At 35.8% G+C, this 15951-nt stretch overlaps 1 protein-coding gene across 7 annotated transcripts in view; it reads right to left on the reverse strand.

The window, feature by feature from the left end:
* LOC106180974 (DNA topoisomerase 2-binding protein 1) overlaps positions 1-15951 on the reverse strand; it is an 89827-nt gene that overhangs the window by 65850 nt on the left and 8026 nt on the right. For 5 of the 7 annotated variants that reach the window (XR_015335463.1, XM_087017614.1, XM_087017610.1 and 2 more), the window contains exons 8-26: positions 15564-15691; positions 15291-15356; positions 14756-14911; positions 13992-14197; positions 13131-13204; positions 12489-12578; positions 11125-11259; positions 9992-10101; positions 9458-9568; positions 7106-7201; positions 6750-6815; positions 5415-5524; positions 4746-4858; positions 4080-4139; positions 3125-3253; positions 2752-2816; positions 2014-2363; positions 476-607; positions 1-87 (exon numbers count right to left, since the gene is read on the reverse strand). Coding sequence is in view for 6 of the 7 variants with exons in the window: in XM_087017614.1 (XP_086873740.1) it covers positions 1-87; positions 476-607; positions 2014-2363; positions 2752-2816; positions 3125-3253; positions 4080-4139; positions 4746-4858; positions 5415-5524; positions 6750-6815; positions 7106-7201; positions 9458-9568; positions 9992-10101; positions 11125-11259; positions 12489-12578; positions 13131-13204; positions 13992-14197; positions 14756-14911; positions 15291-15356; positions 15564-15691 (2284 nt within the window). In the remaining variant the exon portion in view is untranslated. The remainder of the gene's footprint in view (positions 88-475; positions 608-2013; positions 2364-2751; positions 2817-3124; positions 3254-4079; positions 4140-4745; positions 4859-5414; positions 5525-6749; positions 6816-7105; positions 7202-9457; positions 9569-9991; positions 10102-11124; positions 11260-12488; positions 12579-13130; positions 13205-13991; positions 14198-14755; positions 14912-15290; positions 15357-15563; positions 15692-15951) is intronic. The other 2 variants (XM_087017611.1, XM_087017613.1) reach the window with 2 other exon arrangements.

The following is a 15951-nucleotide window of genomic DNA, read 5'->3' on the forward strand; positions in this document are numbered from 1 at the left end:
CAGACTGGCCTTTCTGTGCCTGCTCTGTCTTCTGCTCCTGGGGCTTTGATACTGACTGGCAGGGCTGTGGAGGGCTTGCTCAAACTCCTAAAATACACATTGGATCTCACACTTCTGAGGGTGTAAAGCAATTATCCAAAAACAAATCACATTACTGGCAGGTTCAATTGTTCAAGAAGAATACAAAATTAATTGTGAAGTAATATTTAAATAAACCTGAACATTTACTCCAGAACCTGAATGACATGCAATGAAACACTTGAGTACAAGAAATAATAAATAACTACAATAAAACAAATACTGTCATATTTTACCAATTGTTGAGAATAGAAACTAAAGGATTAAGAGGCAAAACAAATACAATTACTAATGACACAGTTTTTGAACATGGAATATGGGTAAAAAATATGCAAGTATGACAATAAACAATCCAGACAAAGTGAATGCCAAAAGTTCCATGTTAGTTTAATGTAACCTGAAGGTCAAAAGATGGATGGAACTCTTTTCCCTGGGCCAGAAATTTTCCTGGTGTATCAATGCCTGTGTTTAACCGCAGAGACTGCCTCTTTGGGGTTGCTTCACTGCCAGCTCTAGGTTGCTTCAGAGCCTGGAGAGGACACCAAGTGCCATTATAAATTTCTTTATGTACTTGTACATTGCAATTTAACAAAAATTCAAAATCAAAATTAAAAGATAATTAATTATAAGACAAAAAAACAAAATAAAATTGCTCAATAGAGAAAAACCAATAAAAAATAAAACAAAACTGCATCTATGGGACTAATATTGTAAATGTCTGACAGCTGCAACTTGCAGTAAAAAGCGATAGCTTTTTGCTAGTGATAGCTGAACTCGACATACCAGTTCAACTGGAAATGCCTGTCAGCTATTTAACAGATGTTTTGCATCAAATAATTCAAGTTGGCCTGCCTGTCATTAAATGGTGACATGATGATTCACTACCTAATTCATATATGACCCAATTTGATTACTCCCAATTCCAGGCAGGGGTTTCTTCCGGAGTTGGGATACAGGGAGTACCAAATGTGTATCTTTAATTTGGTCATCTGTTTACAAGGAGTCCAACCCAAGTAAACCCAACCAACCAACCCAGAGCAATGGCTATCTAAATGAAGGTTGGGTGGCTTTCTGGGGAAAGCCTTGGTTCCAGATCATTCGCTGTCTGAGCTTCAAGTGGACATAGTTTGTAAATCAACGAAAATGTAATTTAGTATCAGTCAAATGCCTATCCACCCGCCAATACTCATTTTATTCAGTGTGTTAATTGGCCAATTTATTTCAGTATTTACTTATTTTGGCATTTATTAGCAATCTACAGAAAATTTTGAAAATAAAATCTCTAAAATGTTGGCCTCTATTGTGACAACAACCAACATACAAACAAACAAGCAAGGTAATATACTTGTGAAGTTTTTTTCACAAGTAATGAAACAATACAAAAAGCAAAGCTGTGGAATGGACCGAAATAAACTTAAAGAGGCTCTGACATTAAGTCTGTGTACAAATAATGAACAATGTCAACAATAAAAGTGCATAGAATTTTTCTGTCAATGTTGATCCAATATATAATTACACATAATTGCAACCAAATTCCTCATAACTGTTAGCATAGCCATTCAGAAAAATATCTAAATTCAAAGTCAAAACTGTGAAATTTGTGAAAAAAAGATATATTCACAAAAAAACAAAAACAAACAAAATAAATAAATAAATAAATAAATAAATAAATAAATAAAAAATCAATAATAATCCAACCAGGTATTATTTCCACATATTTCATACATTATATTTCCATACATCACTCCCTCAAACCTGAAGATAAAAACATGGTTTTATTTTTCACCAGTAAAAAATGCAAGTGCAAGGAGAGAGCAATGCTGACAGTGACCACAGATGAAGTGATGACCACCTATTCAGACACATTGTGTCTGCCTATAAAAATGAAAGTTTCTGAAATCCTGTTTTTAAAAGCAGGCCTAGGAGTCTACTCACCATGAGTCTGCTGTTAGTTGGTCTGGGTGTTTTAGGTTTTCCAGCTGTCTCTACACTTGAAGTACGTTCTCCTAGCTCAACCAAAGGCCCACTGTACTCTATTTTTTCATTTTTGTCATTTGGTTTATCTTTTAAACCATTTACAAATGTATCACTCTTTTTGTTAAGATCATATTTGTCAGAGTCTGTCAATTTTTTTGGATCAGTTACAGGGAATTCTTGCTTTTCCATGGTCTCACTTGTTTTCTTCTTAAAAGATTCAACCTTCGCTGCACTTTTCTCCCTATGGATGATGACTTGCTTTTCAATTTCTTTTTGAGAAGGTTTAGATAACTCCAAATTAATCTTGTCTGAAATACAGAAAAAAACTCAAAATAAAATGATCTATTTTAATTTTTAAAAAACGAGCCCTTACAGCTACAGTCACTGATAAAGCTACCAAAAATTTAACAGAGTGAAAAATTTGCATGTGATAAAATACAGGAAACAAAATATGATATTGTTGGTGCCACTTGTATGTTTACACTGGTAAAAATCTTGTGCAATTTAGTAAACAGCTTGTTCTGAATTCAATTTTACAAATTGCATTTAAAAGCTTAGTCAAAAATCTACATCAACTTCTTAATTCAAATCAATTTTAGACATAACTTCAACCACACACAATTTGCTTTATCTAAAGCAATGAATAAAAATTGCCCCAACTTTACCACCAAGAATTAACTCTTAGGACTGTCTAACCTTTGTCTACCAAGAAATCTTCTTCTGGCACTCTTTGTCCATTTCTAGCACAGGCAAATATCCATCTGAAATATCACAGGTTTAATTTGTTTACTGTACCTTTTGTTTATAAGAAACATAATAGCTTGTCAAAAAAATTTGGCCCATCACTTGCATGGGCATTGATGCCCATGAACAATATTTTGAGCACATTTTGTGATGCATACATCACTGTGCACCATACCCTGAATCTTCCTCAATCACAGATATATTGTCAGATATTTTGCCAGGTAAATAAAACAAGGGCATTTAAAACACACCTTATCCTTACAGTCATATGGACATTCTGACTGTTGAAATAATTTGCTGGTAATTCTTGGTATAAGATACTTACTCGCTAGTAACAGCAGGGAGGTTCCACTTGGTGGCAGCCTGATACTTGGAGCCATCTGCCTCTCGCACCAGGAGATGAGTGCTGGCAAGAAGCTTCTTACTGGTTTTTCGCACAAAAAATTCCTGGGTCCTTCAAAGATAAAATACCAAAATAACAACCTGTCACAAGAGGTTCAGAAGCCATAGACTACCTTCTAGTTTACATATATGTACTTCCAACTGGATTTGTGAGTGCTAATATACATAACACTGTACACAATGCATATTCATTATCTAGGTGAGTATGAAACAAGTCACAACCACTACAGTGCTGGCTATGGCAGTCGCTTTTAAGATCAAAATTGCTGACAATGCAAATTGTGAAGTAAATAAATAGGCATATTATCGAAACTATAAGTAACTGAGAAACTTGTAAGAGCTGCCATTTCCAATAAACAAATGTATGGTTATCCACTAGAAAATAGTTTTCAAATCATCAGACATCAAGGTCATGCATATCTGTCAAGGTGAAACTAAATAACGATAAAAAAAATTGCTTAAAATGAAACACCAACTGTCCTTTTTTCACAGAAATGCAATTTTTATGACTTTTCTAGCTTTCTATTGAAATACAATAAACAACATAATATTATCCACCCATAGACAGAGGGACACAAGGATAGGCAGAATAAATTGATCTCCCACTTTTGTCACTAAAGCTGGGATAGTTAACAACATCCAGCTAACATACAGCATAAATGGCCAAGCATCAAAGCAGTAAAATAACAGACAGGCAGACATCCTGATATAAGCGCGACAATGTTTGTGAAAGGGAGTATGTTGATATCTAAAAAATTTAATGTCTTTTCATACTTTTTATCTGAAAGGGGTAATACCAAACCACATTTTTGGCACCACTGAAGATTAAGTCTGTATAGGGGTGCTCAAAGAGTTGGTGAAAGCGAGAGAGAACTTACTTGGCTCCCAATAATTCAGCCAGATGCATCAGGCAGTCACGCTCCACACCACTATAACCGCTGGAAATGATACAGAGCAGCTAAGGCTGGCGGACAAAACAAAACTCCAACAAAATGAAAGCAGTGGTATGTGTTATGTCCATTGTAATAGTTAGGAACTAGACATTAAAGACAGTTGACAGCAAAATGATATTCCCATTGCATCATTTTAACATAAAAAGGCGCATTCCAGTAAACAATAAATTTTGTGAAAATAATCAGAACATGTTGATTTTTGACACGAAACTGCTTTTTGTCAAACTATTTAGACACTGAATAAAATTAAAGTAACTTAAAACAAAAGTATGATATGGTAATTATGATGCAAACAACAAATATGCTGGACAGCATCACCAAGGACAGTCACAGTGATCAGAATAATATCTCTTTATATAAAATCATGTACCTTTTACAGTTCTTCAACTTTTGTATAAAAATGGGCAAGAAGGTGCATCCAAAAGGTTTTCAGTTTTCAACAGTTTTATATTTCACAGCAATGCTTACCATTCACCATATATGGCAAATTTATGGGCTTCCTTATCAATAAATTAGTTATTCAATTATACGATAAATAAAAAGTAAGCATCATTTCACTTGTGAATAACAGTTCCCTTTCCCTGCACTGACCTGACAGATAACACACAGCCTTCCAGTGGCCGGCAGTCAGGCTTCACTTCTATGGGACTGAACAGAGGGTTGCTGCCTGGGTCAAGATATAGGCTGTTTTCTACACACATTTGCTGAAAGAAAATGATATAATACATATTAAAGATTAGATGATGCCATTACATTATGTTTATACTTGGACCTACAAATTATCGTCCTTAAGGTTATTGGCCCCATTCAGAATGCGAAGAGGCGAGTGCTAGCTAGGCTACAACCTAAATACGGCGGACCTACATGAAAGGAAGACCACTTAATCTTGTAATGGTCTCTCCACCACTCATACGGCTCCCCATGCGTCGTCCCTTGACTGGTTGATTTGAGCCGAGATTTAATTACTGTGCCCCTGCACCAGACTATTTTAAAGCAGTTTGGGATAACAAGTGGGCTGTCAGTTTGATTAGGGACTATTTCTACTAATAGACAGCATGTTCAAATACTTCATTTATAATTAAAATTGAAATTTGGAAGCCTTTTTTTAAATAACAGTGCTTCATGCTTTTGTGTCGAATGAAGGCCTACTTGTTTTGTAATTTCACTTATATTGTCTTTTACATGCAATTATTTCTCCATTATACATCAAAAAATAGTGAGTCTAAAGAGGATAGAGAGTATAATATACAATCCACTTACCAGCCAAGCATTGGTGACAATCTCTGTAACTGTCACCTCTATTGGAACGCCTAATATTGGCACTAACCCAAAGTCTGGGACAACCCGGCTGGTGTTGGCCAGAACACTGCCTGGGAGGGAGAATTAAAATACAACAATTGGATTATCATACCAGATAAAGTAAAGGCAATCAAAGAGGTGATTTTAAGAAGAGTTAACTGTCAGGTATGGAGCCCGTTTACCAATCTCTCATTTATGGGAATGAATAAACTGCTGAAAACAATGGGAGACATTGTCTGTTACACTTTCGTTTGGATGTCGTGTTCCAAAAAACAAGTACTGATTATCTTGTTGTGATGTTGCAGACAGAAATGTTTTCAGAATTTTACAAAATTCTTAAAAGAGAAGATTACAGACAGCATGATGTTGAATGATGTTCTTGGATACAAGTTAGTCAGAGCTTTTAAGTTCATTTTTACATATAATATGAAGATAAATTTGAACCAATATGTCAGGTCTCACTGTGTAAACATCCAGTTTCATGTTGATTTATCAAAACAGTGTTTGGAGAATAAGAATTTCAGGAAAAATATACCTCATTACAATTGCTCATACTTGTATTTTAGTATAAGAGGAGGAAGATTAGGTTAGGGATAGAATAAAACTTAGGTGCACTTTCAGTATCCTAATAGCAAGCAGATGCATAGGTGTCCATCTTCTTTGTTTGTTTCGAATATTTTTTTTCTATTTCTTGGAACTTTTGATACACTACAGTGGTAATGTGTAACTTATTGATATGACAGCAATTTAATTTCGTAAGCAGTGTTGTTATTGTTTTGTCGACCTTATTTGGCATGCAGCATATATACATCAATAGCTATATGAAGGACTTCTTATCTAAAACTGTTACCCTTGTTATGGCCAAACACCTATTCAAGTTCAACCCTTTAAAAATGTGAATATCAGAGTTTTAGGTGTTTACAGATAGTTCGACATCTTATGCATTGCTTAAAAAATAGTATATGGACACTGCTCTTTTACATTAAAAAAACATTAAACTGTTTTTAATAAAGGTACTAAGTTGAGACTTTGTTTAGAAACTTGTCACTTTTCCCTGTTTTTTGTATGTTAATATTGTTAATATTTGTCTTTACTACATAAAATATACTTATTAAATTGCAAAGTCAAAGAAGTCAAATTGAAAGATAGAGCTCAATAAAATGACAAAACTCTTGGTCAAGGCTTGGGGTGAAAAGAATTTTTGTAAGGCTCTTGACATTGCATGCTTATGGTTTAGGCCCTATCATCAAGGTGAAAAGCCACCACTGTTAAAATGAACAAATTCATCATATGTACCTGTTTTTACCTCGTTTTCACTTTCAATCATGTCATATTCTGTCAATATATCGTCCAAATGTTCTCCTGATAAAAATAAGCATCAGCATGTTTGAAAAAACTGATGCAAAATAATGTATATAAAATCAATCTCCAAGAAGAATAGAGTGACACAGAAAAAAACCTTGATAAAGCCCCCCCCCCCACCCCCAAGCTATCTCAGCCCACTCTAACAGACCTCAGACAATAAAGAGTGTGATTAGCGATGTTGTTAACTCTCCTTCAGATGTTCCTCCTTGAGACAATCAAGTGTAGGCAGTAAGTTAATGAAAGTGAACATGAAAATAAAATAAGAAGAGAGAGGCAGAGAGATTGACCTTTATTCTCCTCTATCATCTCCCTTAGAGCTTCCACCTGGTCTAAGTCAAAACCAAGGATCACAAATGTTTTCTTGTTGAAGATTCCCTGTTCACCTGCAATATAAAATATCATATTAAAAAAATATAATAATCAAATATAATATACAATGAAAGTTTTGATTAATATTATCCGTTTAACATGATTTTATACCAATGGAACAGTCATTACAATCATTAGTAACTGTGTTCATAAAGAAACATATTATGCAATTTAACAATTGAATACAAGCACAAAAATATATTCTTTTAAGGTGGCTATTTGTTCATGACAACAAGCCACAACCAGTGCTCTTAGATGAAAATGAAAGTTGTCAGTGTAACTCAGTGTAACAAAGCTTCAGCTATATTCACTCTTGTAACATTTCAAAAAAAAAAAAAAAAAAACGCCCATTGGACCTTCCATTTAATTATGAAAGTGATATTCATTTAAAGACATGTTTCATAGAGGACAATAAAATTTATTTGAGCACATGATTAATATAAATCTTTACCAATACCACATTTTATGGTAGTTTTTATTAGTTTCCCTTACTCTTTTAGTTACATTAATATTACATTGAATTATAGAGATTAAAATGATTATTTTCATTTGATCCTACCAGAAGTTAAATTTTTTTACACACCTACACAAAATGCAGGGGCAGACCCATGATTATTTGAAAGGGGGGTCCTTTTTTTTAAGGAATGACAGGCCTCAGATGAAGCCAACCCTTACCCTCTTGGTGTGGGGTTCAGGACCCACTCAAGGGACCAGAAAAATTTTTGGTTTTTTAGAGGACAAACAGCGCCATTTGGTACATTTCAGAACTATGATTCAGCTAGTCAAAATTCTGATTTCAAAGTCACTGGGATTTTTTTCTTTTCTCTTTTTTTTTTCTTTTTTCTTTTTTTTTTTTTTGGTGTTAGTTTTTTCAGAAACTGAAGGAAGTGGTCAGGACCCCCTTCTCCTATCCCTAAACCTGATACTGAAGTATCTTTTGTATCAGGGGGAGGGAAGGGGCACTAATAGAAGCATAGGAGTGCTGCAAGCACAGGAACAAAAAGCAGTGCCTCGATATGAGAACAAGGTCAACCAGGACGATTTTGCCATGCTTTCGCCTGTAATTCCCACCAAATATCAATTAAGCTAATTAATAGGCCCAGAACCAGTTTTCTTATGATATGACAGTACATTTATTTTACCTGAAAATTTCAATTATTACCAAGAAACATTATGATTGAGCCCATTCTACAAATATAACAACAAAATTCTAATTTTCATGTGGCTATAAAATGACTCCTATAGATGAGTGCCATTGCCTTGCTTTTGAGAAATTAGAAATGTCTGTCAAAAAGCGGAAGTGAAAGTTAAAATATTATGTCTGCTAATTTTGCCCTAAAACATGGGTTTTCTCATATGCATTACCTAAAATTAACCTATATATGTTAATGGTTTTGAATGCATTTTGCAATAACATTTACACTAGCACTCATGGAGTGTTTTCCTTTTTAGGAATGGGGGAGGGGTGGTAAATTCCCATGGGACCACAAATAACACTATAAATACAAAGGGAATCTCCTTAAAATAACGACAAAATAAATGTTATTCTAAGCAAAGTCCAATGGATTTACATTATAAAACATACAACCAGCAGAACATTTCCTATGAATATTCTTTATCAAAATGACACCAGGAAGCAAATTAATCAAATCAACCAAACAGTAAACATTGACAGGCTTTGTTAATTCAGACATGCTGAAAACTTTTTAGAATGGCCAGACATTTGGAGCGGCAGTAATGAAAAATTTGCCGGACCGATCGATGAATTTTTGTTGGACCAAAAATCACTCTATACGTTTGAGACAGATACTACCAGTACGATTAGGAAGCTTACTTTGTTTTTGAATGTGATAGTTTTGAAATGGAAGGGAAAAAACGCTTTGGGTTTTATGTAATTTTATAAGTGAAGTATGTCGAAAGATGACTGTAAATTCAAATGTGGTTCTTAAAACTCTTGTCGGTCCTTTGGACCGACCAAGTCCAATTTTTTACCTGTCCAGACAAATTTCCTGGTCATGACCGATCGGACCGACAGTTTCAGCACGTCTGTAATTTTGCTAATTTGTTTACGTATTTCAAACAGCAAACTTTTGTCACATGCAAAGACGTTTGAATCCTGTGCTGGTGCAGCAGTTTTCACAAGTGAAAATCTTCTCACTTTCAGGCTGGCAGACTCCACTCTTGACAGGTATGCAATTATGTTGCCAGTTATTTACTTCTTGTAGTTAGATCTTAATATAGTTCATGCATTAAAAGTTCTCAAACCAAACCTTCAATTTCAGTCATATCTGCATCATCTAATTCTCCTTGACCTTGATCTTGCTGCATTTCAGCCTCCTCTTGTTCAATCACTTTTAGCAGTGCACTCTCATCTGTCATATCTTAAAATTGGAAGAAATCAAACAAATGAACCAGCCATCCACGTTTAAGGAAAATGGCTGCACTCAGAACAGTGGACTAACTAGTCCGAGGGTCAAATATAGCCGACACACTTGCATACTTCCCCCACAGGGAAATCTATTCAGTGTCTATAAGCAGATTAGCAAGCTATTTAGTGGGTCACCATATTTGACCTGTGGACTAGTTAGTCCACTGTTCTGAATGCGGCCAATGACAAAATTACAATAAAATTATGGTTTTAATTGCCATGCACTAAGATATTCCACGCAGACTGGACAAGTGCCACGCAGGGACTCCTAGCAATGCCTCTTGTTCTGAATTAGACAAACGGATTATGCTTTATTACCACCAGGCTGTAAAGGATAACATTTAAATATATACTATAGTCAAAAATAGAAGCTCACCACTGTGTTGAGGGAGATACTGGCTAATTATGTTGTCCATATCTTCATCTTCCTGCAGCACAGCAGTAGCAGCAGTTTTTTCCAGCTCTGCTGGAGTTCTGGAGCCTGACCTGATATGGTGGAGTAAAAAGTGATACACTAAAGAAGTTGACAGCACTGGGGTTCTGATGGCCATACATGCAATGACTAAATAACCAATATTTTTAACTTCAAATGCTGATCACTTCACTAGTGAAAACTAAGCTGTGATATTTGGCACATATGGCCAATCTTCATCTTTTGCATAAGTCTACATTAAGCTGTAAAATTTCAATCCAGAAAAAGCTTTACATACTTTATATGGGACGTGTGCCCTTCAAGTTCATAATGTACATGAATCGCTTAACTGTATATTGAAAAAAATCAAATGTTGATGAACATATTCATTCTGCATTATGAGGCTGAATTCCTCCAGTTTGTTGGCTAAGGCTCTGGTATTTTGTACAGAGTATCGTTGGCAATTGCCATCTGTTGATCTTATGCTAGGTGAGATCTTTGAAAATGCAACTAGGTTGAACACCTTCAAACTTTGGTTGCCTTCTACTGTGGCACCCCTTTTTGGATCATGATCATGGGTGTCAATCACAACACTTCCACTGGTGTCAATAACAACACTTTCTTTTGATTAAACACTAACTTTAGGCCTCTTTGGGTACAACTATATTCAAACTTACAACTTACAAATGTGTAAGTAAGTTGTTTTACTTAAATAAACCCAACTTATAAGCAAATGACGTAACAAAAATGTGTGCCAACATGCTGATAATAACTGATATTGTTGTCCATACAGAAATGCCTTTCCTTCAGACAGCAGCTATTTCTGCCATAACTTTGGGCACCTCATACCATACCTCAAAAGGTCAAACACTATGACCCCATTCCCAGAGATTAGATCGATCCAACTAGATCGACCTAACTCCCTGGGGGTTCACACTAAATAGCTGTCAGCCAAGCGGGCACGAAAGTTGATTACCCCCTTATAGCTTGTAGTAGGCAAGACGGACATTTAAGCCGGATTATCTGACAGTAATCTAGTGAGACTTCCCACGGGGATAGATCAATCTAAAAACTATGGGAATGCGCCCTATGTGTACCTTAACACTGTTTGGCTTGTTTGGTCAAGATGAGGCAGGTATGAAAACCTGAATTTGTTTTCATCCACACGGATCCCCTGCTGAAAACACTGCACCAGCCAGTCACAGGACACCACATGAGGTCTGAAATAACAACTGGACAAGTAGGATATCACACAATTGAATCAACAAAACAATTATATAATGTTTGGTGAGGTTGAGTGATGATTGATAAATCAACTACCAGGGAAATGTCCCTTAGGGTCCCATTAAACTTTGTGTAAATAAAGTTGGGTTGTTTGTGAGGTGGTTGATTCTGCAACTAAAGTTGGTGATCATATAATCCCACCCATCCATGCGTCCATCTGTGGGTTTGTTAAAAATTTTGCTCTCGACTCCTAGAGTATAAGACTGAGAAAGCTGAAATATGGTGTTTCATATACCTTTCATCAGGAAAATGCATGGGCATTACTTAATTTTGGTGAACCTGGGGGTTGGGATGTCCCTGGAGGGTGAAAGATTCTAATTTTCTTTTCACATTTGAAATTCTTCATTTAAACTAGACCTATCCTCAGGGAGTGCATGGGCATTTCAGAATTCTTGAGAACCTGGGAGTTGGGTTGTCCCTGGCGGGAAGGGGGGGGGGGAGAATTCATTGATGATTTTTCACATTGTTATTTCTGCTATCTCCTCCTAGAATATTAAACTTTAAGTATGTAGGATCCATGCTTTGTCATAGATATCTAGGGAATGATGTCTCTAAGGGAAGTGCAGGAATATACAATGGATACCCATCTCCTTCAAAACCATTAGTGTGCTGAATGTATCCTTTTACACTTTCCTTTAAAGGTGTTTCACACTCATTTTTTTAAAATTCACTCACTGTTATAGTTTAATGAAAGATTATAAAAGTGCAAATAACAATGTGTAAAATTGACTCTTGCACCCTCAGGGACAGCCATTAGCATGTTTTATCTAAATGACAGGTTTATCAACCTTTAAAATTTCAAGCTCCTAATAATGCAACCCCACCAGATACGGCTTATGGTTTCAGTGTAAAAGGTAAGACCATCCCCATCCCAGCTCTATTTCTCTATGTAGTTTTTAAAACTGTTTTAGTGACTTAAAGAGAAGCCAGTTGAACTGTGATTGCCAAAAGCATATTCATGCTTTTCTTTGGTTGCAAAGCGCATCTTAGGTGAAAAATTCATCGCAGTAGCAAAATATGACACTCCCAGTAGTGCCAGTTATTGCAACCCACTGCATCTTGTCACCCCACTGTTTTTTGATACAACAGCATTATCTCATAACATTACCGTAACAATATTTCTGCATTAGCATATACTGAAAAACTACAAACAGTATCTTTAAGACAGTTATTGTACCTGCTTTTCATCTCCATGATTTGCTTTATATGTTCTTCAACAGCCTCCCCAACAATAACATGGGACACATTATCATTCAGCTGGTTAAATCTGAAAAATATCAAATGCATATGATTGATTGAGATAGCTTGAGACATTGACAAAGTACTGAATAAATAAATAAATAAATAAATAAATAAATAAATAAATAAATAAATAAATAAATAACACTCAAACTTCAATGTAAAATTTCTAGGACAATGTTAACATTTTAATAAATCATCACCAACACCCAAATTTGGCCTGACAAGTCACTAGATTACTTGAAGACAAAGGCAGCTTTTTTAAATGCACAAGTCCTATCTGATACATCAGAATTTAGTTGACTTAAATAAACTATGCTTAAAATGTGTACATGGCATCAGTCATTGAAATTAAACATGGCATCAGAGATCAATCATACAATGGCTGAGAATGGCAAGTATTTAAATGAATTTCACAAACTGATCAAGGAGTAAGGGCTAAGTTTTGGAAACAGCTGGTCATAAAATGGAATAATTTTTTAAAAAATTCTTGAAAATGTTCATATTTTCTTGAAACTGAATTTAAACAAGTGAAATATGCAACTTAAAATCATTTTCACTGGCCTATCCTCTGACATACCTTGTTCCACCTCCTGTATTGATGATTCTGCGTAGCTTCTCTGTCTGAGAACTCTTGAAACCACTCAGAAACAACTGAAATTATAACCTTGATCTTAAACAGGTCAACCAGGAGTCCTTTGGTACTTCAAGGAAACTCTGCATTGTTGCATTTTGGGTAAGATGGCAAAAGTAAATAAAATAACACATAACTCAGACTAGCTCTGTATTTTGCAGAATCCAGGAAAAACCAAACAGATCATATACATGTTCACTCACAGCTATTAATTTGAAATAGGCAGAGATAGGTTAACGACCATAGTAAATGAACAATGTAGGCTCACAGAGGAAAATTCTCTACAATCCTTCACATCATTTTGTTTGTAAGTAAACACATAGGTTACCATTAACCCATGGTGTTCTGAAAAATATCTTGAGCTAAATGTTGAAAACAGACCTACTAGACCCTCTTTCGATAAAAGATTGAAAAAGTGTAAGATTTTTTTTTTGCTATCTCTGATGCCCTTATAAATGGCACATCAACATAGACGTCATTGTTAGTAAGGCTCAACAAAGACTATGTCAACCAAGAACTGCACATAAAATTTTACTGCTGAATGATGTGTAATGACATTTTTTTTTCACCATATGGTATTTGTACTGCTACAACGGAAGACAAGAATAGCTTTGAATCCATAATGAAAACTGACAGAACCGTTTTATTGATATTAAATAGATTTATATATCATATTTTGTATAAATATGACAATAAATACTCTTAAAATTTAACAGTGGTTTAGCTAAAATATTTACCCTAACACTAAGATATCTTTATTCATAACTACCACGAGTTCATTGTGTTTTTTTTTTTTTTTTTTTTTACCTTACAGCCATCTAAGAATGCATCTCCCATTCTGGAAGAGAGATCTAGGTCATCTAAAGGATCCTTGCTTTCTGGTTCCTTGATTAGGGATTTATTGGAATGAGACATTCTGGTCTGATTAGTGGTAATCACAGCAGTTTCGTCAATGTTGGATGTGACTGACACATTAGTGATGTTACTCATATCTGTGATACAAGGCAGCTGACCTGCAATAAAGGAAAGACAAATCTGCCAGATCTACACACAACATGCATCAGCGGAAACATGAGCACTGACAAAATAATACAGCAACATACAATCCTGATCCTCTGACAGTCCAGACCCAGACTTTACTGCAAAAAAAACCCCCAAAATACAGAGCCTAAATAAAAAACAAACACCACTGAAAAAATATAAGGAATGATAATTGTATTAAGTCTGTTTTCAATCTTTACCTGCACCTGAGACAATTGTATGTGAATTAATGTCTGAAGTAAAATGGCAACATTTCTTCAAAAGCACTGACCTATTGTCAAGCCCTGCCCACCCAGTGACAACACCAAGAGTTATTGTTGGGTCCACCCATTCAGTGACATCACAAAGAGCTGTTGGTATGCCCCCTCCACCCAGTGAAGTCATGTAGAGCTATTGGCAGGCCTACTCACACAGTGGCATCACCTAGAGCTATTTGCCAAGCCCCACCCACACAGTAACATCACATAGTGCTACTGGTAGGACCCTCACACCCACTCAGGGAAGTTATGTACTCCAAATGAAATACTTACCTGAAGTTTTCTTTGTGCCTGGTGTTTTTGCATTGTGCATATTTCCAACCCTGAACTTATTCTCATCCATGCAATACCCATTCTGCACAGACTCAAACAGCCAGGCCAGGCATACTATATGGATCTTCCATTTTACTGCAAACTCATACTTTTGACCTGGAGAACAAAATGAATGATCCTTAAAATCAATGCATTTTATTTATAAAAATGTATTGATATAACCTATTAGGTCAAAAGCCAAGTCTAGGAATGTAACACGAAAGATGTTATACTGAAGTTTAATAAAACCATTATTTGATTTCAGGCCTAGGTTGGTGAGCAATAAATACTGAAGGCAAAAGTTTGCAGTGTGATGACTGAACTACAAGCTGGAATCTCTATGGAGTGACATGGGTATCTCAGTTTTTTTATCTAGGTTTTGTTCTAGTGTACCATGCATAAACTCTTAGTCCATAAACAGCAATGTATACTGTAACAGATCAAAACCCCAATCTTCTTCCCTCCCCTCCCCCCTTCACTTAGCAACAACTCTTACCTTTAGGCTCATTTACAATGAGATGTGTGCAATCATTAATCTTCATTTCACCAGTATATCTGCCTCCTGAGGGGAAAATGCACAATTGCTTTAAAAATGCCCTTCTGATTACATTAAGCTAGTATTTGAGAAATTCTACTTATAAACACATCATAAGTTTGATGAGAATTACATGGGTATATGGGCTGTAAAACTAAATGTTACTGATGAGACTTTGATTGGCCTTATAAGTGTTGATCTGTTACTATCAGTGACCAATGCTGGCATTCTTACCCTGGGCCTCTACTACTTGCTTCACCTCTGCACGCTCATCATTGGAGATCCCTGACACAGTGATAACCAGGTCTTTAAACAGGGGGCACTTGTATGCCTGGAACTCTGGGTCGGAGCCATGACAATACCTAAAACAAACATCATCATTCATAACATAAGTATGGTTACACTGATACATTGGTCTGTACCATGACAATATCTACAACAAACATCATCATTCATAACATAAGTCTGGTTACACTGATACATGGGTCTATACCATGACAATATCTACAACAACCTCCAGACATGTCAGCATGGTCACCATTACCAAGGATAAACGGATGTCTGTAGATTATAAGATGTAGAAGTAACCAGTGGTTGTCTCAAACTCCCCAGCCTCTATCTG

This window comes from Lingula anatina, chromosome 7 (assembly GCF_051362555.1).
Source record: "Lingula anatina isolate TDL-2025a chromosome 7, LinAna3.0, whole genome shotgun sequence".
In the NCBI taxonomy this organism is placed as follows: domain Eukaryota; kingdom Metazoa; phylum Brachiopoda; class Lingulata; order Lingulida; family Lingulidae; genus Lingula; species Lingula anatina.